This window comes from Manis pentadactyla, chromosome 10, assembly GCF_030020395.1.
Source record: "Manis pentadactyla isolate mManPen7 chromosome 10, mManPen7.hap1, whole genome shotgun sequence".
Taxonomy (NCBI): Eukaryota; Metazoa; Chordata; class Mammalia; order Pholidota; family Manidae; genus Manis; species Manis pentadactyla.
Window position 1 is genome coordinate 125,025,475 of NC_080028.1, and position 27,526 is coordinate 125,053,000.

General features: G+C 45.1%; 1 protein-coding gene across 1 annotated transcript; it reads left to right on the plus strand.

The window, feature by feature from the left end:
• The first annotated feature begins 103 nt into the window (after positions 1-103).
• On the plus strand, positions 104-26,966 carry LOC118935448 (ectonucleotide pyrophosphatase/phosphodiesterase family member 7-like). The gene is made up of 5 exons (XM_057488024.1): positions 104-385; positions 15,849-15,994; positions 22,067-22,693; positions 25,077-25,314; positions 26,842-26,966. Exons 1-5 carry the CDS (start codon positions 136-138, stop codon positions 26,964-26,966), a joined length of 1,386 nt encoding a protein of 461 aa, XP_057344007.1. The 5' UTR covers positions 104-135.
• Positions 26,967-27,526: the final 560 nt, after the last annotated feature.

The following is a 27,526-nucleotide window of genomic DNA, read 5'->3' on the forward strand; positions in this document are numbered from 1 at the left end:
ACTCCAGGTATTTCAATCCACAATAGAGCTAGGGCAGAATTAATCAATTTGGACTTTGTTCAACCACAGATAAAAAAAGGAGAAAATGGGAGTGGTCCTATGAACTCTGCGAGGTGTGCGTGAGGTGCTCACAGCATGACGGGGCTCAGGGCCCTCACATTGCTGCTGCCTGTCCTGCTGGGCTGGGCCAGCTGCCATCCCGCCCGCGGGAGGAAGAGCTTCAACAAGCTGCTGCTGATCTCCTTCGATGGCTTCCGCTGGGACTACGACCAGGATGTGGACACCCCCAACATGGACCGCCTGGCCCTGCAGGGTGTGAAGGCCAAGTACCTCACACCGCCCTTCGTGACAATGACCTCCCCATCCCACTTCACCACCATCTCAGGTAAGCTCTGCTCTGCATCCAGTCTGCTGATGCTGGTGGAAGCCCTGGTACCTGTCATTCCCTGAGATACAGTCAATTCTCAGCTCTGGGGAGAGTGAGGCAGCTCATACAACTTGGGCTCACCCCCTGGGAGAAGGGCTGACTTAGAATATCCTGGGATGCTCAAGGCTGTTTCTAGAACTGCATGGGCTGTGGGGTGCAGCCTGCAGACATACCACGGCTACAGCCTCCCAAAAGATCTCCCAGCTCCCCAGCCCACACTCCATCTCTGCCTTGCACACAGTGGCTGGAGATCATTTTAAAAGGACATCACTTAAAAAATTTATAAAAGAAATAAAACATTGATGTTTAAAGAACTCAGATCAAATAACTGCCCTGCTTAATACTGGCAAGTTGGAGGGACACCAATGCTCTTGGAAGAGAATTCAAATTTTGTCTTTCTGTGGTCCCAAAGGCCCCCACAGCCTGGTCCCTAACCCACTCACTCCTGGCCTTTCTTGCTTCTCTTCCGCATGCATGCTTCTTTCCAGACCACGAAGGCCTGCTGCCCACGTCTCCAGCCGGCCCCCACTGGCCTCGGGGCCTCTGTCTGAACTGGTCCCTCAAGCTCGCCTGGAACATGTAGCCCAATGGGGGAGAGAGACATTGAACAAGCAAACACTCTAACAGATCTCATTACAACTCAGGGAGGCACCAGGAGGAAAGAATTTCTCTGGGAGAAGAGAGCAAGGTCAAATTGACTTGAAATTGGAGAGGCAGGGAAGGGCTCTCTGAGATGGGGCGGTTGAGCTGAGAGCTGAAAGAGACTTCAGGAGACAGAAGAAGGAAAACTGTTCCAGGCAGAGGGAAAAGCATGGTCATTCCAGAATCCCAGCTGCCAGCATCCACAGGACGGCACAATAATAAAAATAACAATAGCTTCTGTTTCTCCAGCATGGGCCTCATGCTGGACATGTTCAGGCGCTTTGTCTTCTTTCTCTCTCATACAGGGACACTGCAAAGCAGGTGTTGTCCCCATCCCGTAGATGAGAAAACTAAGGCTCAGAGAGACCAAATAACTTACCAGCCACTGGGCCAGGAAGTGGGGGAGGAGGGAGCCAGACCTAGAGCTCTGGGTTTCCCTGAGCCACATGAAACTGGTTCTGCCCAGTTCCGGGCCTAGAATCTGCAAACCCCTCTCTCTCAGGACAGGGAGAGGTGCCTGGAAGCATGAGCCTCACCCTTAACCAGGGAGCCGTTCCTCGGGTCCAAAGACAGCTCCAGCCTCTGAAAAGTCACACAAGCCACTGGTGCCTTTTTGTGGGAAGAGGGTTTTATCACTTCTAACAGGCTCTCAAAGGGGCCCTCAAATCAGAAACTTTAAAAAACAAAGCTCAAATAACCACTCAGAGGAAATTTTGCTGAGAGAGATTTTCCTACATGTAAACTCTTTGAGAAACAAGTCATTTGGGAACTATTAGCGCCAGGAAGCAGGAACTAAACAGCCCTTTTTTAGAGAAAGTGAATGCCACTTCCCAGAGGCATTAACTTCGTAACACTTAAAAATCTCCCCTGGGCTGATTCTGAGTCCCTGAACACTGACAATATGATGGGCACAAAATATTAAATGGCGTGTCCACCTTTTATTTATTCCCAGAAGGTTTTTGATAAGATATAAATAGTGAAAGCAGATTTTTTAAGTTAGAAAATCACTCCCATCTCCTTTCCTACGCTCATTGCCAGTGTGGAATAGAAACAGGGGCAGCTTCAATGGAGGTTAATTTAGCAACATCCAATACAACCACAAATGCACAAATTCTCTTATTTAGTCGTTCCACTTATAGGACTTTATCCTACAGATATATATTTGCTTAGTGGAAAGCAATGTGATACATATACAAATGTATTCATTGCATTAGTGTTTGTAACCACAAAGGAAAATAGAAGCAACCTAACTATCCATCCATAAGGGAGTGGCTAAACAAACACCCACAAAAGGGCATACTGTCACCTTTAAAAGAAAAAATGAGAAAGTTCTTCGTGACCTCAGAGGAAGCTATCTCCAAGATGGATTAAATGACGAAAGCAAGATGTAAAGAATGTGTGTAGCCTACATATATATGTGCATATGATATATATGTGTATATATGTGCATACAGCTTCTTATAGATGCACTGGATAAACTGACAAGAAACTGGTAATGCTGGTTCCTCCAGGGAGGGTGGGAGGGAAACGTTGGACTGTATACCCTGTGTCCCTTTTAGATCTTGGACCATGAGAAATGTATTGCCTATAAATAACAAAGTGCTATAACACAAAATAATCATTTTAACTCACCCACTGTGGAAAAAACATGTTCCTCTGTCCTTTTTATTTATGACCAGATTGCCATTTATTGAGCTGGTGAACATTCATTCTGCTTCAACTTTAAAATGGGCTTCTCAGCCTCAACACTATTGATGTTTGGGACTGGATCATTCTCTGCGGTGGGGGGCCCATCCTGTGCCCAGTGGGATGTTAAGCAGCATGCCTTGGCCTCCACCCACTAGAGGCCAGGAGTGCCCCTCCTCCAATTATGAGTGACAGATATGTTCCCAGGCATTGCCCAATGTCCACTCAGGGCAAACCAGTCCCTAACAGGGAACCTCTGCTTTGAGTGGTAGAACCTAGTACCTGGCTTATGAAAACACTCAGCAGGTGCCTTGATCATCAGAGACTTCAGTTCTCATAATGGTGATATGGAGTCAAGACAGTTACCCACACAAAGACCTCATCCAATTCCAGGGGGTAGGCCTGACCCAAACTATGATAAAAGGGGCTCTCTTGGCCCAGTGACTAACTGCTGTGCTTAACACCTCAGGCATTTTAACACAGGAGAGAGGTTATGAGAAGCACTCCCACCCTGCGTCACATCTCAGTTGCAGTACGACGCAGGGCTCTGACAAGGGCTTAGGTCTGAGAAGCCACATGACTACCCCTCTGAGCTTCCTGGGCAGGGTCCAAGGGCCAGGGCCAGGTAGACCCAGGCAGAGAGCAAGCTGGAAGTGGTCATGCCTTAGGTACAAGGGCCCACAGGCACCCCTCCCTAAGGCAGTGGATCCAGCTGCCTGGGGTCAGAACCCTGCACCCCACAGGGCATGGTCCTCACCTGAACAGCAGGACCTCCTCATGCTTAGGGGTTGTCAGGGGCTTGGACACCGTAGCCCTTGCCCCAGAGCCAGGATCACATGACCCTCATCAGCATTCCCTGCTGCTGGTGAAGAAAAGTCTTTCCGGAGAGTTTTTAGAGGGCTTCCACTGTATTCTTTCATCCAGGGATTATTGCTGAGCTTCTCCATTGGGCCAGGCTGTGCCGTCAGTAGCCAATGACACACTATGTGTCTTCGAGGTCTTGCCATCTTTCTAGGGCTAGTCCCACAACATGGGCTCATGTGCCTCTGACCCCAGATCCCACAGATCTTTGGGGGGTTGCTTCCTTTTCTCTGCAGCTCCACTAGGGAGAAAGACAAAGAGCGCCTGTCTTGGGGATCCTTTCACCTCTTTGCTTCCTTTCTCTGACAGCTCAGGGAGTCAGGAGAGCTTTGCTCTTACTCACCTGTGTCACCCCAAGCCTTTCCCTGCGCCCCAGCTCCTCTGTGGCTCCCAAAGATGTTACTTTTATGAAACTCTAAAGTCAGGAGGAGCATCTACTTTCTACGCTTTCTCCCTCTTGAAGTATGAAGGAGAGAAGTCTTGGTTGTTTGAATGAGGGAAGGACAAAGAGAGAGAGGATTTTTTAAACCAAGCTATTAATTCAAAATATCCCACCTTATCATCTCTCCACTTAAGAAAATATTTGCATCCTGACAAAGAGTGTGCTTTTCCTCCAAGTATTTGCCCCCAGCACTACCTGCAAAAGGGGAAAGTAAGGCCCTGGACCAGGGTCAAGGCTCCCAAGCGCAAGGCAATCCCTGGCTCTGCAAGAGATGATCTCCCTCCAGCTCCCCAGAGCTGGTCATAAATAAGGACAGAGGAACATGTTTTTTCCACTTCCTCTAAGATAGTTTTCTTCTTCCTGCCTGGTTCCATCTCCCCCCATCCTGCTTACCCACCTCCATGCCACACACACACATACACACACACGGGGAGGAAGGGGGGCTTGGCCACAGCACCTAGAAGTTCCTTAAAATGAAATTATATATTCCTTTCCTGTGGCTGTATAACAAATTACCACACATTTAGCAGCTTAGAACAACACCCATTTATTATCTCTTGGTTTCTGTGGGTCAGGAGTCTGAGCACTGCTGAGCTCAGTCCTCTGCTTAGGGTCTCATGCAGCTGCACTCAAGGTGCAGGCTGAGGTGGGTCCTCACCCACGCTCATGTGGTTGTTGGAAGAATTCATTTCCTTGCAATCACAGAACTTAAAGCAGCTTGCTTCTTCAAGGCCAGCAGGGAAGTATCTCTCTTCTCTAGACTGTCTTTTAAGAGCTCACATGAGTAAGTCAGGCCCACCCTGGGTGATCTCCCTTTTGACTAACTCAAAGTGCACTGATTAGGGACCTTAGTGACATCTGCAAAATCCCTTCAACTTTTCCATGTTCTATTGGTTGGAAGCACCGCAGGTCCCACCCCTGCTCAAGGGGAGAGAATTGCACAAGGCAGGTATATTGGGGTGGGGAGTGGGGGCAGGAATCTTGGGGGCCATCTTGGAACTGTCTGCCACAAGCAGGTCCTTGATGAGGCTCAGAACCAAGATGTGAGCATCAGTCTTTGCTTAAAGGTAGCAGGTCATAGGGGATGGTGCCCCAGCACGGAGCTCCAGAAAGCCCCTAGAATTATGGTCTAGCCCCTGAGCCCCAGGGGCCAATGCCAGGGGGGCAGTGGATGTCCACAAAGGCTGAGCTCTCCACATCATAGTGTGTCACCCCATCATTACTACACCCCTTCTGTTACTGAGACAAGGATGATGATGATGCTGATTTTGAAGAAAGGAAGAAGGAGAACAAAGAGGTAGAGGATTATTGATTTGAACCTACACATTCATTTCTTAGGGCTGCCACAACAAAGGACCACAAACTGTGTGGCTTAAAACAACAGAAATGTATTGTCTTACAGTTCTGGAGGCCAGAAGTCTGAAACCAAAGGGTTGGTGGAGCCATGCTCACTCTGAAATCTGTAGGGAATCCTTCTCTGTCTCTTACTCGCATCTGTGGTCTGCTGGCAATCTTTGGCCTTCCTTAGCCTGTAGACACATCACTCCAACCCTTCACCCAATCCATGGGATTCTTCCTGTCTCCACTTTTGCATGGCCACCTTCTTATAAGGACACCAGTCATTTGGATCAGGGGCCCACACAGTATAACCTCATGTCTAAATAACCCGATCTCCAAATAGAGTCACATTCCCAGGTCCTAAGGTTTAAGACTTCAACGTATTTTTTTTGAGGAACACAACTCAGCACATAATAGTATGATAATGCAAAATTAACTGCTAACTACAGGCATAGCTACATGCAGGTCCTTAAATTATGTCATCATAACAACCAATCTCTCTTTTCCCTCTCTCTCCTTCTTTATTTCTCTTTCCTAAGAGTGACCACAAAATTCCCAAGATTGCCTCTCATCGACCCACTGGGGGCCAGTTTGCTCTTCTAACCAGTTGCTTCAGCCTGGGGGGCAGAGTGATGCTCAACGCTCAAGCTGGGACCACATGCCTACCCCCAGGTCAGGGTGGGGGGTGGCAAGCCCCTCACAAACCATGTGCACTGCAAGTGGGAGACCGGTGGGTCCCCAAGTGGAAAGTCAGAGACTGTTATCAGAGAGGGAGCAGTGGCGGGAGGACTAACAGGAACTGCAGAGGTCTACCACACCAGCACCAGCCTGACTGGTGGGGAGGGGGCTACAGTCAGGTGACCCAGCACTCAGACCCAAGAAAGTCCCACCCCCCTCCATGGGGCCACCCCCAGGGCATGGGCTCCTGTGGGTTAGGTGGCCACACAAACGGCCGCCTCCCAGTACTGCCCCTCCAGTCTCCCTGAATCTGTCACAATTCCCCTCAGAGCTCGCCAAAATGAAAAGCCATTCTCAGAGAGTGAGCAGTTCATTTTGCTATTTTAAATCACCCAATTCCCTCTCTCTCTCTCCAGAAGCCTGTACTTACTGCTCCCATCACTGGTAATGGCAATGAACATTTTTGCAATCTCAGTTTTTATTGCAAAGTGATTGAGGACCAGTAAGAATAAGTTATGCTGCTGAAACAGGAAATCCCACCAAGCAAATGGTGGGTGGATAGGAAGTCTTATGGCAACAGCATATATTTTCTCCCCCAAGAAACTAACTGAAAATAAGAAGCTATCACCACCGTGTTTCAGACAAAAGCTATCAAAAGCATAAGCCATGATAATATAATTTGGCAATTTTAGACCAAGTCAAATGGATATGGCCCAGGGAAGAAAAGGAAATGCTCCAGAACTAGACGATGGTTGAGAATAATAAAAGCGAGGTCCTCTCTGTTAACATTTTCTCCTTTCTTGAAGGACACTCAGTGGCAGGCGAAGGGGCTCTAACAGCCTGTAATGAAGTCTCTCCCAGTTCCAGAACCACCCCCAGGGCAACCCCAAAATCAGAGCAACCACTTATGGCCATGTAGATTATGTACAGCACAATTTGGTGATGGGAGAGGGGAGTCATTTTCATAAATACCATGTAAGTGGTGCCCCCTGGAGGCACGCAGGACACAACTTGCACAGATGATCTGTCACTTATATTCTACCCCAAAATCAACCTGTAAGAGGTTAAAAACTCCCCATAGATGCTGGAATCAGTCATGAGTCCACTTCTCCTCCTACATGAGATACGAGCAAAGAATGTGTGGCCGAATGTACCTGGATGATCTTTTAGATCAGAGCTTCTCAATGTCCCCCTATTGACATTTAGGGCCAAATCATCCTTGGACTTAAAGGGGCTGCCCTGCACATTGCAGGGTGTTGAGCAGCATCCCCTGGCCTCTGTTCACCAGATGCCATCAGCATCCTCTAGTTATGACAACCAAAAATTTCCCAGACATTGACAAATGTTTTCTGCAGGGGTACGTGGGCAAAATCACACCCAAGTTGAGAACCCCTGTACTAGATGTATAATATGCAATTCACATGTAAGTCAGAGAGCCGGAGGTCACACAGGTGACACTGTAGCCAGTGAAATAAACAGTCTGAAAAAGTAAGAGAGTTAGGGAAAGAAAGGAAAGTAAATTCCTGCTGCTGGTAACAACACAAGCCCAGCAGATGTTGGAAACCTAGTTAGAAGATGCTGTAAACTTTAATCAGCTTCCATCCTGCTTCCCCAGAAACAACTCTCCACTGAAAAAAATCCTGAAGTCAACAAAGCACCAGACACAAGCAAACAGAGCAAAGAAAACCACAGATTGAGACAGATAAAATGTCCCTCCAACACCGAATATTTCCACAAGGGGAGAAATAGAGTCTTGAACATAAGGAAGACTGGGAAGCCAGGATATTTCCTAACTTTTCATTATGCTTATTTCCAACATGCAGAAAAAAGCAGAGAAAATTGTGTAATGAATCCCCCTGCACCCATCACCAAGCCGCAAGAATCTGTCCACGTTTTGCCAGTCTTACTCCATTGTCCCCACTCACACCCTTTCTTTCTGCCTGCCTGCCTTCCTTTCTTTCTGAAATCTTCTCAAGCAAATTACAGACAGCATGTCATGTCATATACCACACATCAGCATGCATTTCTAACCTAAGGGTTTGGTTTGGTTTGGTTTTTACTAGCCTTGGTGCCAAATTTAATAAATATAACATGAAGAAACTAGGATCCTTGCAGATGGAGAAAAGATCTAATTGCCACCTTAGAGTTTCTTTTACCGGTGCTTCTCAAATTTGAAATTGTATGTGAATCACCTGGGGATCTGGTTAAAATGCAGGTTCTTGTTCGGTGGGTCTGGGATGGGCCCTGAGTCTGCACTTCCAACAAGCTCACAGCTGATAGGGATGCTGCAGGCCCACGGATCCCCCAAGAGGAGCCCAAACACCACAACTGAGCAAAAGATTATGACTGCTCTGGATTCCGAGGTCTTGGGTGACAGCAGACGCTGGATAACTTGAGACTAACAGCATAATGTGTCAGTTTCCTGTGGCGGCTATAACAAAATGTCCTTGGGAGGCTTAAAGCAACAAAGTCTGGAGGCCAGAAGTCCAAAATCAAGGTGCTAGATGGCCATGCTCCCTTCAGATCTAGGGGAGGATCTTTGCTCGCCTCCTCTGGCTTCTGACGGTTGCCAGCCCTCTTTGACTTGTGGCTGCATCATCTTATCTGCCTCTGTGGTCATGCTGCCTCCTTTTCTGTCCTGACCTCTCCTCTTTGCCTCTGATCTCTGGATTTAGAACACACACTGATAATCCAGGATGATCACCTCATGTCAAGATCTTAACTGAATAACATCTGCAAAGACCCTGTTTCCAGATAAGGCAACATTCACAGGTTCTGGGGATAAGTATATAGACATATCTTTTGGGGGGCCACCATTCAGCCCACCACACTGGTAATAGGAAAAAAATGAAGAGAGGAAAAAATGCAGAAGAAAGGACAGATTCCATTTCTGTGACAGTGTCCAGTAAGGCAGGCCAGGGGTAGAACTGTGTGTTAACAGAGTTCCCAGATGGAACTCAAGTGCAGCAGTCTGCTTCCAGCTACTTGAAAAGAGAACATTTCTGTTTCTGACAGCAGATTAAAGGAAGAGGTGGGGAGTGCGAAAGCCAACTCCTGTTGGCCTAGTTCCTAAGGAATTGCGCCTCTGCCTTAGGGCCATTCTCAAGCCTTGTTCAAGGATAAGATGATTTATTGATGGCCATAATTAAAAAGCAATGTCAAAAAGAAGCAATGTCAGCATTTTTCATTTGCATGTTCACATGAGCAGGAGCAGTTTAGTAAAATGGATGCACTGGTTTTATTTTCTCCATCCAGAAAAGAGCTGCCATCATGGGGTGCTAGTGTCGGGGACAAGTTTCATTTCCATCGCAGGAGTAGGTGAAGTTTTAAATTTCACTTGGTGCACTGAGCCACCTGTTCTTATTTCAAGTACTTCTGTTATGAGTCAGTGCTATGGGTGGCACTCTGGATGTGCAGACTTGGGGTAAGCACGGTTTTGAGCCCCAGTGAGGGCTGTTTTTCCATCAGCATTTTGTCTGTGGTTCTGAATGAGTTTATCTGCTCAACAGTGGAGCATTCAGTTGAGTTAAGGAGGTTAGTTGACTTGGTGTGGCAGCTGTTCTTTCTTGCTGATTTCATACTAGCTAGGTAATAAGACACTTTCTTCTTTGGTTTTGGAAATGTGAACTTAATGAAGCACCAGACCTCACAAATTTGGAGGAAAATGAAGATATGCTTATAGTTTATATGGCTGGTTAGTTCAAAGGAATTAGCAATTGACACATAGTAGGTCCTCAAACTGTTATTAAATAAATGGTTGTATGAAAGAGCATCTATGCCCAAATAGGCTATTTATAAACAGCTACTGTTCCACCTGAAAATGAGTAGATAGGAATAGGGCAAACTTTTGTCAGGGAGAGGGTGCCTGGGAGGTGGGTGGGAGGGAGTTTATTCAATTAAATTCAACCAACATTTGTTAAATGCCTACTAAGGGTAAAGCCCTATGCCTTATGCCAGGGAGATACTAAAATAAATGAGGCACAGCCCTATTCTTAAGAAGCTTACAAACTAATGGGGGGAAAAAACAGATTTGTAGGCAATCACCTGATATTCAAGAGAAAATGAGATTGATGCTGCAAGGAAAGTATAAGCAAGATGGAATGGCATGAGAGCACCCTGCGTGCCTGGCTTCAATGACACTTCTGAGAGCCTGCAGAAAACACTGTGCAGGCACCCATTTCTTGTGTGATCCTAAGTCCCATGAAGGTTTCAGTCTAGAGACAGGTCTAGACCTGACCTCCAGATCAGAGGATAAAAAGGATGGTTGTCATCTATCCCAAGCCCAGGAATAGTCCAGAACGCTGGCAAAAACTGAAAACTTGGCAGGCTCTAAAGCAGGGCTTCTGGGCCAGAATCCCAGGACTAGGATGACAAGAACAAGCATGTCATGAACATCTTGGCCATTTTTTCATCATCATAATCAAAAAAGAAAAGACCTTCAGCAGTCTTCCTGGATAGATACCTAATTCTACCTTAGTTCAAAATTGGGAACTAAACTCTCAAGGCACCTAACAATGGCCAAAATAGTGGTTTGTCCACAACAACATAACTGAATAATACTGTTCACTTGTTACCAAGTGCATATCACGTGAAAGGTTTAGGTAAACAAAAACCTAAAGTACATAAGCACTAGGCAAACTCAGAGCTACACAATCCTTGCAGAGAGGTGACTGACAATGGCTATGACTGGGGTGCGACATGATCAAACCACCTCTACTTTTGCCCAAACAGTGAGCTGCTTAGTTTTAATTCTTAAAAATCATGGTAAATATTTAGTCTTGCCTTCCACCAGCAGACTTCCCTAATCCCATCTTTCCAGTGTTCTCAATGCACTTTGTTCAGCATCTATTAGAGACAGAAAATGGAAACTGGAATTACAGAAGTAGACTTCCTCTTTCAGGCTATTTGAACCCCAGTGGTCTTTCTTAAAAGCCCTGTGAAATTCCTTGACTGCTTCTCTCACTGGTAACCAGCTTAACCTTATTGCTCATGGCCTGTCAGGGTAGGCAGCCCAAAGCCCACCACCAGCTGATTGGTTACTCTATCTCTTGGTTTAAGTCTTCACAGAGAATTGGGCTTCTAGCCAACCCATTGAACACAGAGAGAAGATGTCACATGGTACAAATATGGTGCCTAGACCTACCTTTCAGCAGGACCTATTGTTATGCTCAGAATTCGTGATCCCCAAAGACTGCTAGGGAGCCGAGTACAACGTAAAAGCAAAGAGCCTTTATTCGAGCTAGCTCGTGCTCACTCTCCGGTCTGCACCGATGCAGCAGCGACATGCCAGAGAGAGAGAGAGCACGTGTTTCAAAAGCACAAAGGTTTTATAGGGGTGCAGGGGCAGTTTGGCGGGGTGATGGTTGTGGCTCTAGCTGATTGGCCGGGGAGGCTGTGGGTCTTGGCTGATTGGCCGGGGAGATTTGCATGGGAACTTTCCTGGGTGCGGGAACTTTTCCCGGAAAAGGGCCGTGTCGGGGACATAGTTACTCGGGATGGAGGGCACAGAACAAAATGGAGTCAGTCATAGTTTGCTCTTTCACTAAGAGTAGAATTCTCAGAGAGGGTACCTGTGAGCATTGCATGCACTCCAGAACATGCTCTTTCTATTTTCAAAGCCCTCTCTCTCCCCTGCCCCTGACTGTAAATGCCATGAGCTGTCTGGGATAGTAGTTGGCTCAAAATACTTGAGAAAGGGAGGGAGAAAGGAAGGTTTTGGAGAAAACTCTGGACTTCATGGGTTTCTAAATTCATTCCACAAGTATCTCAGAAATAAACAAATGTCAGTCTCTGGAAATCAAGAGAATGGAGGTGAATCTAGTTGGGTTCATTCCTGTACCTGAAATGCTCACCTGGGTAAATTTTCCGGCACATTGCCATAACTGATACGGCGTGGGAGTATGCATTGTACCCTGATTAAAGGATAATTAGCAGGCAGCAGGAATCACATCCTCTAGGAACGCTCATCCTACTTCCTGTTTAACTTGTATAATTACCCACATTGCCAGACATTAAAATGACATGGATGACAGACTCTCAGAATGGATAGAGCCAGAAAGGCCCTTGGAAATCACTAACCCATCTCAGCTTATGGTGGGGGAAACCGAGGCCCAGAGAGAGCAAGGGCTTACAAGGACCAAGACCAGACTCTGGTGCCCCGCCTCCAAGGGCAGCCGCCCTTCTGCAGCATCAAACTGCCGTGAGGACAGCATCGTCCGACCCGAGTAAAGCGAGCTCCTTTGCCGCTACTGGAACCCCAGGCACGGCCAACAGCGTTGCCCTTGCATAGTGTTTACAGCCAGACCCCTGACTATCTCCAGAACAGAAAATGCCATTTTAGTAAAACTGATTGCTGCTCTCTGCAGCTGTTCATTTCTTAGCTTTTCCTCTCTTCTGTCTTGTTTCTCCTACGTTCCAGAACTGACCCTTGACCAGGATAAAGAGGTCTGAGCAGCAGGCAGGAGCAACCGAAGGGCAGTGGAAACCTCTGCTGGTCATTAGCGGTCCCCAGCTGCTAGTTGGATTCAGAGCATTCCTCTAAGTGCCATGGTCGAAATAACCACAACGCCATGGAGACAGTTCCCTCTGTGCAATTACTGGGACCAGCCGTGCCACAGAATGGAAGGGTCATGCTCCCTGGGCTCATTTTAGTTTAGTTGCTTGAAACTTGGGTAACATCACTCTGAGGGGAAAATGGATTCCATGATTGGTTCCCAGGCTAGTCTACTTAACTGATATTGTAATTGACCTCTGGGTCCCAGGGCATGGAAGCCAGAATCATTAAGGGCCAGGAAGGGGAAGTTTCTGTGTCAGTGGCATCCTCTGCTTCCTCCAATTTCTCCTCCCAAGTCCTCCCAGTGGCTCTGGACTCGCAAGCTTCCATGGATACCGGAATGACCCAGGTTTTGATGGCTGCCTGCCCTCCTCCTTGTCCTTCAGCGGGGCTGCTATCAATCCAGACTTGAGAGTAATGGGAGATCTGCCAGAACTAATCCAAATGCCTATGTTAATAACAGCCCCTTACCCAGTATTCTGACATGCCAGTGGGCACCTGGAGAGCTGGATAAAATGCAGACTCGCAGATACCAGCATAGAGGTGCCAAATTCAGCAATGGCTACAGTGGTGACTAGGGAATCTGTGTTTTTAACAAGAAATTCAATTAATTCTAATATTTGTGGTAGAATATACCACAGAAAAACACTAGAATAGGGGAAATGGTAGATATTTGTAATTCCAGGGTGATTTTATCTTCACTGGGCAGGAAGAGTCACATAGAATCTAATCCAGGATATTGCAGGTTCAAATAAAAAGGCAAAGGCAAGCTGCTCCCTGGGTGAATTATCTCTGTGCTTCCATGTCATCTGCCATGATGTGGCACGGCTCAGCCATGACGAAACTCAGGCACTGTAACAGGAAGAGGGCCCGTTGTGGATTTCAGAGGACTTCCTTACTCATCTGTGAGGCTCAAAAGGTTTTCACCCAATTTGGCCTCTGCCTCTGGCCGCAACAAAGTACCCTCACCCATGGTATTCAACCTCCCCCTCCTGAGAGACATTACAGCGGAGAGATTAAGGGAACAGGCTATAATGTTCAACATCATCAGTCATTTAGGACACACAAATCAAAACCCAAAGAGATACCACTTCACATCCACTAGGCTGGCCTAATCAAAAAATGGAAAATAAAAGTGCTAGGAAGGATGTGAAGAAACTCGAACACTTAAACGTTGCTGGTGGAAATGTAAAATGATGCAGCCACTGCAGAAAATAGTTTGACAAAAAGTTAAGCAAAGAGTTACTATATGACTCAGCAATTCAACTCCTAGGTTTATACCAAAACAAACTGAAAGCAGGGACTAAGACACATACTTGTACACAGATGTCCATAGCAGCATTCATTATTCACAGTAGCCAAAAAATGGAAACAATCCAAATGTCCATCAGCTGATGAGTGGATAAACAAATTCTGGTCTATCCATACAACAGAATATTATTCAGTCATAAAAAGGAATGAAATACAGATAAACAAAAGGTCACATATTCTGTGATTCCATTTCTATGAAATGTCCAGAATAGGTAAATCCATAGAGATAGAAAGCAGCTCAGCAGCCACCAGGGGGGAGGAAGATGGAAAATTGGAGCATGACTGATAATGGGTTCAGAGCCCCCATTCTGGGGTGATGAAAATGTCTTGGAACTAGAAAGAGGTGATTATTGTGCAACATTGTATAACACTAAATGTTACTGAATTGTATACTTTAAAATGAATAATTTTTTGTTATGTGACTTTTACCTGAATTTTTAAAAAAAAGCATGGGCTGCAACCAAACCTCCCAGGTTCAAAGCCCAGCACTGCCGCATGACCTTGACCTCTGTGTCTGTTTCAAGTAAAGGGGAAAATTTCTAAAGAAGAAGTATAATAGTACCTCCCTTCCAACACTGTTGGGAGATTAGTTGAGTTAATGTCCCAAAAAGACTTGGCAAAGGTGATGGCATATGACACAACAGTGAGCATGTGCCGTGATTTCATCACACAATCCTACCCACTATTATGCAGGTGTACCAGCCAGGAAGGTTAGGGATTTGTTCAAGCTCGCACAGCAAGTTCAGGAGCCAAGTCAGGGTTGGCATCCAGCAATCTTAGACTCTAGTTCCACATTCTTTCCCTGTTGGCCATCCAGTTGAACCCCTGACCAGGAATCTTGATATTCCAAGGCCCCAATCCCTGCCAGCAACACTTCTTTCCAGTGACCTCATGTGTGGTTGGCTGTCTGGCCTACCTACAAGGCAGAAACAATAAGATGACAACTGTTTGCTTCTTCCCGGCTGAAAGCCTTGGCCACCCCAGGGGGACTTTACCCACCAGCAGTCTGGCAGTGTCTCTGACCCAGCAGAACACCTTTCCCTCCTCTATTCCCATGACCATCAAGTTCTAGTCACAGAATGTCCTGCCTCCGTTTACCGTGGACATAGGAGAAATCATCACTATGCTATTATAATCAGCAGGGTCTCCCAGAGGCTTATGTCCCAGCAGGCAGATAAGTGCATGCTCGGCCCTCCCCTTGGGTCTTTCGGCTCAGTCTTTATACTGCCCCACCACATGTGCACTCCCCTTTGTAAGATCATGGGTTTTTTCTATACTTGGTTCAATTGTTATGTTTTCAAGAACAATCTAGCTTACCCACATTCCCCAACATCTGCCTTCCTTCCTTAAGTAGAGAGAAAAAAGTCTGCTCTCATCTATGTCTGGAGATCTTCCCAATTCCATTGGTTCCCTCAAACAGCACAGCCCATGGGAGTCCTAGGAGAAACCCTGGGATGTTTGCCAAGAATAAACCCACTGCATGTTCAACAACGAATCAGATCATCACAAGCAGATGACAAAAATGATCCCAAAGGAAGCATCCAAATCCAAGGCTCTCAGATTATGGAAACAGAAAAATCCAAGTCACCTGGCATCCCGACACCCTGCCTTCCCTCCTCCCTCATCAGCTTGCCCAGCCAGCACTGGCGTTCCAGGGCTCTGAGGTCTGATTCAGGGAGCAGATCCAATCTGGCAGGTGTGAAATGTGATTAGCCCTTCCTTTGTGGCTACCAGTGTTTGCTCCTCCATGAAAATAAGTCTGAAGCCCCATATGGCCACCCAGAGCAACAGTCCCCCAGAAAAAGTAGCCAACCACAGGGATGTCTGGGGAGGTGGTCTTAGGACACTTGACACCCCCGGCAGCATTTGTTCATAGAACTTATCAGCACCTTCGCTTCTTTATCCCCCAGGTCGCTGGATTGAAGACCACGGAGTCATTCACAACATGATGTTTAACACAGAGACAAACTTGAAACATTCCTTCAAGACCACACAGAACAAGACTGAGTGGTGGGACAATGGTGTCCTGCCCCTCTGGATCACAGCGCAAAGACAGGTACCATCAGAAACTGGGCAGGCTTCTCATTCCCACGTATAGGAGATGGGGATTAGAAGCTGTGTGACCTCAGGCCAGTGACTTAACCTCTCTAAACATCTGTTCCCCTAAAGGTGTAAGAGGGATAACCATGAGGTGCTTATTTAATAGATTCGGTGTAAGGGTTAAATGAATTATGCACATAATGCATATCTCAGTAAGTTTTAGCCATTATCTATGGCCAAGTCTCTAACGAGGGCATATCCAGATTAATTGTGATTGGACCTCCAGGGCTCACCATGGCGTGTGGACCCAGCAGCTCTTTAATAAATATCTGTTTATACACATGCCTCAGACTGAGGCATAAAAGCCCTTAGAAATGAAGTTGACCATTTAATGTATCTTCCAACCATGAAAAGCTCATTTGAAAGGATTCCACTGACCATTCATTATTGTTTTGTAAAAGCAGAAATCTGAACGGTTATGTTTTAATCCTCAGTCCCAAACCTGTTGTCAGCTGAGGTTTCTCAATGAGCTTCCAAAGTCATCGCTTCAGAATAGGACCTCCTCCTTCCCAAGACACCAGCCTTTGCTCCAGAGCTGTCCTCGGTACTGGCGCTCCCTCCCTGTGCTCTTAGCCCACACTGTGCACGTCCTGTTGTAAGGTGGTACGACTGCTGCAGCTCCAAATGGGGCCAGCCAACTCCGCCCTTCTCCTGCTGCGTGATTGTGGGCAACGACCTCCACTCTGCTTCACTTGCCCTACCCGGAAAATGAAGATTGCCAGAGTCTCTGCTTCATAGGCTCATGGGGAGAATTAACTGAGATAATGCATGTAAGGTGATCAGAACTAAATGCTCAAAAACTGTCAGCTGTTATTAATGGAGGCTGAATCATTTTCATACTTCTTCAGCTGCTCATCATAGCCCCAGGCCAGAACCCACCAGTGGAAGATTCTGCGTTGATGGGCACGTCCTACTGTGCGCTAACCGGTATGAAAGCCTCCAGCCACACGTGGCTATTAAGCACTTGAAAAGTGGCTAGTGAGACTGAGGAACTGAACTTTTGATTGTATTTGACTTTAATTAATTTCTATTTAAATCTAAATACCACATGTGGCTAGGGGCTACCGTATTGGACAGTGCAGTTGTAGATGAATCACAGGGTTGTCAATGATGGGACTCTGGCTCATGTTCATTTTCTTCTTACCTATTAGGCTCTAGATTCCTTACTCTTACGTCATATTTTTAAATTCTGAGGCAGAGACCATGCAAATAAGTTCTGTCCTCCCAAGCAAACAGTTTTCATAACACTTACTATGAGCCAAGCACTGATTTAAGTACATTATATTTATTAATTTGTAACAACTCTCAGATAGCTGCTGTGTTTATCCCCATTTAACAGATGGGTAAACAGAGGCACAGAGTGGAGCCATAACTTCTCAAAGTCAAAATCTAACAAGAGGCAGAGCTGGGATTTGAACTTACTCTGGATTCAGCAACTCTTAACCTCTGACCATGACATAATATTACTTCCATGGCCAGAACATCTAGCTGTGGATTTGACAATGAATCGTATTTGCCTTGCTGCTAGGGAGGTCCAGACAAGCCTTTAATTTGCTATTGAAAATCTGGGGCCTCTCTAGTCTTGCTGTGGTGTTTCTTCATTGATATGAGGCCCCTGGTAGCATTCTCCTTTCCTGTAGTTTTTCTTATCCATGGTTCTCGCCTCATAGCCATTTATTTATGGGACTTTGTTTCCTCCTGCCCAACTCGTAGAGTGTTTTTCCTCTTTGCTGAATTCATTAGTGTGCAAAAACAGGATCTGGTGCAGGGCCAGGCAAGAGATAACATGCCAATCATTTGGCAAGTGAATGCAAAGTTGGTAATCTCACTCTGCCATCGGCAGCTCCTGCCATGGGACAGCGCCATCGGCCAGCTCCCTGAGGAGCTGGCAGGAGAGCAGCTGCAATCAGAGTGAACCTGCAGCCCCAGGCCGGCCCCCCAGGAACAGCACTCCAGTTGGCCCCAAATGCCATTCAGGGGCATATCTGTATTGCCTGGCATGTCTGTAGGGGGGTGGCCTGCCCAGTCTCCATCACTGGGAAAATCTAGTCTTCTCCCAAGTCTCTTCCAGGCAGACTTTGTGGAGATTGATGCATTAACCTTTAATAAGACTAGAATGTTTTCCCTCAGTGACACTAATGCTGCCAGAGCCCATCAAGATTCATGAGAACTGACATGCCTTAGTAGATAATACCTAAAAGAAGGGATTCCTGACCACCTCTGCATCCATTACTCTCAGCCCACGAGCTTATCCTCACTCCAGCAGGAGTTCCCTAATGGTTAGGGTATGAACAGAGCCTTTTGGATTTAAGTGAGCATCCTTGATAACTGACTGTGATCAATGGCTGAGGTTCACCAAGCTCAGAAGTCCTAATTCTAAGAGAAAGGCAGGAAGTCAAGACTGTAAGACCTAGGAAAACCATAAAAACCTAGGGGCATGTCTCATGCCTCTCCTGAGGAGCTATAGAAAGTATTAAGGAGTGAAATAGCAGGGAAGGATCTGAGTGAGAACCTCATGGCTGCCAAAAATCTGTAACAGGACTGTGATAGTCTGCTACCAGGAGGGAATAGGGAGGCCAGCTACAGTTTTCAGTGTAAGCCAAGTCTCCTAGACAATAGCTTTCAAACTTGGAAGGGCTGTGAGCAAGATGAGGCCAGTAGCTTCTGCCCAGAAAAGCGTTAATAGCAAGATAATGCATCCCAATATTGGCCCAAACAAAGTCTTTATTATGCATCATAAAGTCTCTGGGAATAATAATATGACCTCTGAAAGGGTATGGAGAGGAAGAAATCAGGATCTTCCTTCCTTCATCTAGTTTATTTCTGTTCAATGACTCCTCTGGAGAACAGAAAAGCAATGAAGAAACTCAAAATCAACCTTGACTTCCCAATTTCAAAGACATGGAGTCCATCTCTTTCCATTCAGTCATACCCAGAAATGAGGAACTAGCTCCTTTCCCTAAATCATACATACTTCCCACCAAAGCACAACCGTGATGGACCATTCACAGGCCTTCCTAAAACACGTGTGCCTTGTGACATTCATTCCATCACCTACAGGAAGAGATAAGACAAAATGCAAAGCCCCACTAAAACTTTGGCTCTAACGATTGGGTGTGAAGAGTTTGGTGGACTCTGTACAAAACCCAAAGGTCAGGATTTGCTGGTAGGAAATACCAATTCTTGTTTTAAAGAAGCAACTTAAGAATAATAGCCACATTGATGCAACACTACACTAAGGGAGAATAATGAACCTAATACAACTAGCAATTTTCCAATTGCTATTGCTACTGGAAACACTGATTATGCTAATTAAAGGCTAGAATGGTAAATACCCACTTTTTTGCATCCAATTAAGTGCTCAGATTATTTCTCAGAAGTATTTGTTGAAAACAGCACTTTTGATTATCATGGGTCCCAAATAAACAGAGTCATGTGGGCAGGGCGGCACTCAAACACTCATTTCTTTCTTTTTGAAGCTCATTTCATGAAGTAGCATAACTCCTAAAATTCCTACAGGACAAAGTGAAAAAAAATCATAGTTTCCTAAGACTACAGCTTGCGATATCTTTAAAGAATGTTGAGAACACAGCACAAGAAAATTTCAAGTTGGGAATATCTGAGATTTAATATGCAAATATCAGGAACTCAACTGGATATGGAGGCTGCTAAGTCCCTCATGTCAAGGTCAGCTTGTTCTAAATAATAAAATAGTCAAACTATGTTCTACAAAATATTAGAAGTTTTATCCTTACACTCAGTTCCATACTCTAGAGCAAAGTCAATTTATATACAAGTTAAACAAAGTACCACTGCTAAAAGAGAGAATTATGTCTAATGCCAATCAGAAATGCAATAAATAAATATTAAAGGATTTGCAAGTTAAAGCAACCATAGAAACTGAATTATGAGAAAGGAAAATGTGTTACCTGTCAAGGTTACAAATAAGATGCTAGAGCCTAAAAGAGAGTTTCTGTAACCATTTCCATAAGTTAACCAGGAGTGAGAATAGGATGAGTTTTGTACCCACAAAAGGAGATGCAATTCATGCATTCATTCAACGTGCATTTGACCAACAGTCACTACCTACTCTGAGCCAGGCCTGTTCTAGGTTCCAGAAAAAGAATGGTCAACAAGATCAACATGGCCCTTAACCTCCTGTACCACACATTCAAAGGAGGAAAATACACAGTAAATAAGTAAAGAAGATAATTTCAGACTGGGGGAAGTACTTTAGAGAAAATAAAACTGGGTTTTATAATAGGAAATAACACTGGAAGGCAGAGGGTACAATATTTCACCTATAACTATGGATAGTAGGGCTTCCAGAGTCTTTTAAAGTATCTAGTATTAAGACTTCTGTTTTAGGCCAAGTTTCCTAAGAGCAGAGCCTGAGGCAGGGATTCAGGGTATATAATGCAATGAATGCATTGAGGCAGAGCTCTCAGGAGACAGGAGTGAGGAGGATGGACAGGGCAGTGGGAAGAGAAAAGTGGCCCCAGCTGGAGACAGGCTTCAGCCTGATCCTACAGGGAGCTCTGGAGCATGAACTTTACCCCCATGTCATCCCACTCTGAGGGAAGAGAGCTCGTCTTTTGTCCTCCCATCAGTCAATTACTAGACATGAGCAGCTGGTATGGAGAAGTATGGAATTTACCCCATTTCTCTGATGTGAGGGGCCCAAGACCCCATGCGGCAGCCACTTTTGCCATGACTGGAGCCCCAATCTCATCTTCCCTGTGCAGTCCCCAACCCTCAGGTTTGCAGGCACATTTCAGATCCATCTTCAGTTGCCCTTAGGAGATAGAAACTAGAGGAAATAATCTGTCCCCTCACCACCTGACCATGCCACTTAGCCCAATACTCTTTCTCCCTCTCTAAGGAAAATATAAGCTAAGCTCACTGAATGCTTACTTTATTATGCTCTGCATGCAGAGTCCTCACAGCCACCCCACAATTAGTGGCATTATCATTCCCATATTACAAATGAGGAAGCTGAGGTAGAGAGCATTTGAGCAACAGGTAACCAAGAGGTGAAGAAAGGACATCACCAGGCAATCCAGCATTAGAGCACACTTTCAGCCACCATATTGTTCTCCCTCTGGACAGTTCACCAAACATAGTGGCTGATCAGATATCTGTACAGGGAAAAAGATGGCAATCTCCCCTTGTTGAAGGCACCTCAAAATTTTACAAGTATTGCAAGTACTGAATTGGGCAGCTCCTTCCCTCTCCAACAGCCCAGAAGAAGTCCCAAGATTGAATTTCATCAGCTCTGACTGCAACATGGGCCTGAGGCTGAACCAACTGCTATGGCCAGGAGAAGCAGTATCCTCTGTCTGGCCAGGCCAGAGCCATACCCCACCTCTGGAGCCTGATGCAGAACCAACACCCACAAGCCAGGCACACAGCAAGGAACTGGCGGAGAGCCTCCCAAAGTCAGGGACCAGAAGACAGGGAGTGGGTACTGGGCAGGTAAACATAGTAACTGTCCACTACATACATTGGGGAAGGCTTGTCGTGGTTTGTTATATCTGGAAGCAAAGAAAAGAGTACCTACTATATGCAAAATACCCAACACTTTATCTCAAAATTATCTGGATTAATCCTCACAAAAATGTCATCAACTTTTTGGCATTTTACATGCAGTAACATTAAAGAAAAGGCAATTAAAGAAGTCACTCACCATCACCAACTTAGGAAGTAGCATTTTCCTCCATTCCAAGGAACTTTTTTTTTCACTCTGCTATCTCTGAAGTTGAAGTGCATCACATAATCACTGCAGTGTCATGGTTTAATTGGCAATGTTTTTCTTTCTAGTAGTGCATAAAATAATGGCACATCTTGCAGCTAATGGTGTATTAGCATTTGATGAAATCCTGGTGAAGCCAGGAATGAAGTCCAACCTCATCCGACTCCAAAGCTCCTGTGTTTTCTGTGCCTCTGGACTCAGGCAGATATGCTGACAAGGTGGGCTTTGCTTAATATGAGAAATGACTCTAATAGAATTTTTGTCTTGTGCTTGCAGGGGAGGAAGACGGCGTCATTCCACTATCCTGGGGGAGGTGCTAAGTACAAAGGGGAAGCTGTTCAACGGTCGCTGGTGGAGTCTTACACTCACCCAAACAGCAATGAGACAGAGTGGAGGGAGAACATCGATATTGTCATGAACTGGTTCACTAAGGAAGACTTTGACTTTGTGACTCTGTACTATGGAGAGCCAGATAACGTGGGACACCAATTCGGGCCCGAAACGGAGAACAGAAGGACGATTATTCAGCAAATCGACAGAACCATCGGGTACCTGGTGGAAACCATAGAGAGGTATAGCTTGACTGAGCACCTCAATGTCATCATCACATCAGATCATGGCATGACCACAGTGAAAAAGAAGCCCAATGTCACTGAGATCCTCTTGACCAACTACATCAAGTTCAGGGATATGATCAAATTTCATATTGTGGACTATGGTGGCTTTGGGATGCTCCTGCCCAAACCAGGACAAGAAGAAGCCGTTTACCAAGTACTGAAGAATGCACACCCTCACCTCAATGTGTATAAGAAGGAGGAATTTCCAGAACGCTTCCATTTTGCTAAACACCAGCGGGTACTGCCAATAGTGATGTATGCTGACTCTGGTTACAACATCAATGGGGTGAGTTGATTCCAAAACGAGTCAAGTCATCGTGGATCTAGGAGACAGCCACCAGGGAGAGACTGAAAAACATTAAAACATAGGTTGTAACCAACAGTTTTCTAAGTGTTCCCCACCCCAACCAACCCTGCCCCATGTTACTATTATGCAATAATGACAAACATCCCTGACCAAGGCTGTATCCAGCACTGTGCTAAAATTTTAACATGAGTTATTTTACTTTTCCCAACAACCCCGAAGATAGATGCTCTTATCTCCCCCATTTTAATGAGGAAGAAACCAAAGCTAGAGAGAAGTGATTTGAGATTAGAAGTATAAGGCTGAAGTTTGAAACCAAGCCTGCATGCCTAATCATTATGCACAGATCACCACCAGTACATTCACCAGAAAAACTACCTGCTGGTTCCCCTTTACACAAATCAGGGAAAAAAAAGAGCAATCCTGCTCATAAAAAAAATGCATACACAAATACTTATAGCATCATTATTCATACTAACCAATAAGTGAACACAATCCAAATGCCCATCAACTGATGAATGGATAAAACATGGTCTATCCACACAATGGAATATTATGTAGCCATTAAGAGGAACAACGTACTGTTACATGCTACAACTTGAATGAGCCTTGAGAACATCATGCTCAGTGAAGGAAGTCAGATACAAAGGACTACATACTGTATGATTCCACTGAAGTGAAATGTCCAGAATAGGCAACTCTACAGGGACAGAACACATACTGGTGATTGTCTGGGACTGGAGGAGAAATCAGGGAGAAATGGTGAGTGATTACTGAAAGGTACAGAGTTTCTTTTTGAGGTAATGAAAGTGTGCTAAAATGATTGCAGTCATAGGTGTACGACTCTGTGAATGTACTAAAAATCATTGAATTGTACACTTTAAAAGGGGGCATTGGATAGTATATGAATTATATCTCAGCAAAGCTGCTATAAAAAAATAAGCTTAAAGAGGAAAATATCAAAATCAATGCTAATTCTGAGGCATAAGTAAAGTGGTCTGGTTTTTTTTAACTACCAGCCAATAATTCATGGCAGAACAGGTTAGGTAATGTTTACCATCACATGGCAGAAGACATCCCAGATATGGCTTGAAGAACCCGTCTGAGGCTATGGACAGGAGCCACACATTTGTACTTATGTTTGCAAGTCTGTGTGCTCTCTTGGCTTGCTACAAGTCCACAGTAAAACAGATATGGGAACACTCATAGGGTTATCACTTAATGTTGGTGGAACTATTCATAGTAAACTGCAACCATTCATTGGTATTTTGTAATCCCTCACGTGGCCCAGAACACTGAGGATGCATGCTCAAAGCCATGGCTCATGACATAACAGATTGGGAGTGATATGAAGGTAATTAATGTGACAGTCACACTCCCAACCTGACCAATCTGATTGTTTGAGGGAATAGGGCGCTGTATGGTCAGTTTAACCTTTTGGTGAACTGACCATTAGGCAGAACACCCTTTGTGTCTCAGTGACTCTCACTGAGTAGTTTTCAGAGTCCCTGCTTGCCTTGATGTGTTAAATAGAATGAGCTTTACCCTCCTCTTTTGGGGATTGAGGAGCTTGCAAAGCTCATGAGGCCATTAGTGGAGGCATTCACTCTTAATTGGCTGCACCATCGCCTCCAAGGCAGTTGGACTTGTTTCTTTAACCAGGGTGATGGAGCCTGAGCAGAGAAAAAAAGGCACTTTCTGTATTCACCGGGTCAAATAAGAGAGACCAGCTTTTCAATGTTCAGAGCACCACACTCTTCATGCTAGACTATTTAGTCCTAAGAAAATATAAAGTCTTATAACTGATATTACTTAGTCATTTGAAAATGGGGACAAAAACCTACCTTGCATCCATCAAACAATAACCTACAGTCCTAACTCCCTCCTCTCTAATCCAACCCCCTACCAAATATATATACTTTTAATGCCATAAGAATCATACTGGCTCAGTCTAGGTTCAGACGGCTGCTCCAACACTTGTTACTACATGACTCAGGGTGGGTTCCTCTGGTTCCTACTCTGTAAAATGGGGATGATAATAACAGTGCCCTTGCTGGGCTACCATGTGGATAAAAGGAGTTAACATATTTATAAAGCGTTCAGGAAAACTCATAGTAAGAGCTCTATGTTTGATCATATTATTATTGTCGGTATTATTATCTTCTTACTGTTCCTACTGGATGTGCTTTCTTTATTCTCTTAAAGATCTTTCATTCCTTGTTCTTCTCTCTGGCACTTCAGAAGGCCATCTTTCCGTGTTAATTTTCAAAGATTTCATGGATCCAACAAGCATGACATTAACTAAGCGGCACTTTTCTTCCAGGGGACTGGAATCTACAATGGCTTCTTTATTATTATTTTTCAGCAACTTATAATATATTTCAACAAAGGAGACCATGGCTTTGACAATGTCTACATGGACATGAAGACCATATTCAGAGCTTTTGGGCCAGATTTCAAGAAGAATCACCTCACTGAGCCTTTTGACAGCATCCACATCTACCCACTCATGTGTAAGCTCCTGGGGATTACCCCCGAACCCCACAACGGCTCCCTGGCAGTCACCCAGGAAATGCTTGTAGACTCTTATGACCAGCAACCAGGTGAGATACAAAAGCAGCAGTGTGGTCTTTCTGTCCTGAGATAGAAAAGATTCAAAAAGGGGTGTCCTGAGCTGGGGTGGGGTGTAGGGATCAAGCAGAATAATCCTGTTTTTCAGCAGCTTCAGTGCTCCCCATATAAGATATCAGCAGCTCTAAATAGGTAACAGAGGATGAGTTAGTGACATTTTAGATAGTGTCTTTGGGGCAAAGGAAAGAGTCTCCACAGAGGAAGCCAGGTGGTAATCCTTCTGAGCCTCAGAAATCATGTGCAGTCTGCCCCCAGACGCTCCCTTCTAGATACAGAAAATCAGCCTGCCTTCTACAACCCAGTGCTTGCTGGTGCCTGGAAGAAAGCTGCTCAGAGGAAGAGCAAACCCTTACCATTGCACTGGTGGCTGAAAAAAGGGAGGTGGTTCCTATAAATGAGGTGGCTAATTCTTAAGACTTCAAAACCCTGAATCTGAGGGATATAAAGGAAAATGGAATTGTCTCTGGGAATTCAGTTGTTTGCAAACACTAGCCAGCTTTTCTGCCAGGAGAGACTTGGTTCCTGATGACTTTACTGGGTGCTTAGAGCAACTATTCTCAATCAAAACAGAGTACAAAGGACAGCTGCCTACACCCTTTTCCCTTCTTCCAAGTCACTGCCCACAATCTTCTTGTGAATTTACAGGAAGCAGGTCATTTTGCTGGAAACTAATGAAATGAATGACCAATTCAGCAAATTACTGAGGATTGTGTTTAAGTTTCAGAGTTTTGCTACAACTATTTGGTCCCTATCTCCTATCCCACAGCCCATCTGAAGCCTGGAGTAAGGTGTTGGCCATCATCAGTTATTGATAAGCAGGATGTCCCACCAACAACCAATACTCAGTGAATTGGCTTTCAGCAAATTGGTCATTTGGCAAAGTGTCATTCATTATGTAAATGGGTCATTTGGTGAATAGGTCATTTAGTAAATCTGCTTTCAATGGCTTGCCTTACGAGATTTCTCTACAGTGAGCACTTTCTTGGGTTAAATGTACATTTCACTTCCATAATTAATATTCACTAGAGCCTGGATGGGATACTTCTCAGGGATCCAGGAGCAGCCAGACAAGTCTTTTTTTTTTTTTTTGTATCATTAATCTATAGTTACATGAGGAACATTATGTTTACTAGATTCCCCCCATCACCAAGTTCCCTCCACAAACCCCATTACAATCACTGTCCATCAGCGTAGTTAAGATGCTGTAGAATCACTATTTGTCTTCTCTGTGTTGCACAGCCCTCCCCATGCTCCCCCCATTATACATGCTAATCATAATGTCCCCTTTCTTTCCCCCCACCCCTTATCCCTCCCTTCCCACCCATCCTCCCCAGTTCCTTTCACTTTGGTAACTGTTAGTCCAGTCTTGGATTCTGTGATTCTGCTGCTGTTTTGTTCCTTCAGTTTTTTCTTTGTTCTTGTATTCCACATATGAGTGAAATCATTTGCAGACAAGTCTTTTAATAATTGGACAATTAAAAACCATCTGATTTTTTTAGCAGGAGCAGAGACGCAGAAGGAATTACTCCAAAACATAGTGATTGGACTCGGAATTGTCACAGGAGTTCTTGTGGTTCTGTTTGTCACTAGTGTGACATACACAGCCATTCATCGGACAAAATAGTGAGTAGTTTTGGGGTTTCCCATGGTTGGTCGGTGCACATTGTAATAATCCAATTCAGCCATTTCCTTCATCCCTTGGGTTGGGGGTGGGGTGGTCCAAGCACTTTGAGAACCTAGCAACCAGCACCAGCTTTATGGGCTTCTGACCTGGGCAGTCACACAGGGCCCAGAGCGCAGATAAGCCCCCAACATAGTTCGATAATCTATGGTTCCTATTTGTGAATTCTTGATTTTTTAACAAGGAGCTGTCATTTTCATTATTCAATGGGCCCCAAAAAGTATGTACTGGTTGTTTTAGCATTTTAGGGCTGCCATAACACAGTACCACAGACTGAGTGGCTTAAGACAACAGAAGTTTCTTATCTCACAGACTTGGAGAGTAGAGGTTCAAAATCAAGGTGTCAACAGGCCAGCCTCCCTCTGAAACCTGTAGGGGGGAATACTTCCTTGCCTCTTCTAGCTTCTGGTGGTTGCTGGCAATGGCAACCCTTGGTGTTGTTCTGTGTGTAGATGTCACTCCAATCTCTGCCCCCACTGTCACATGGTTGTCTTCTCCCTGCA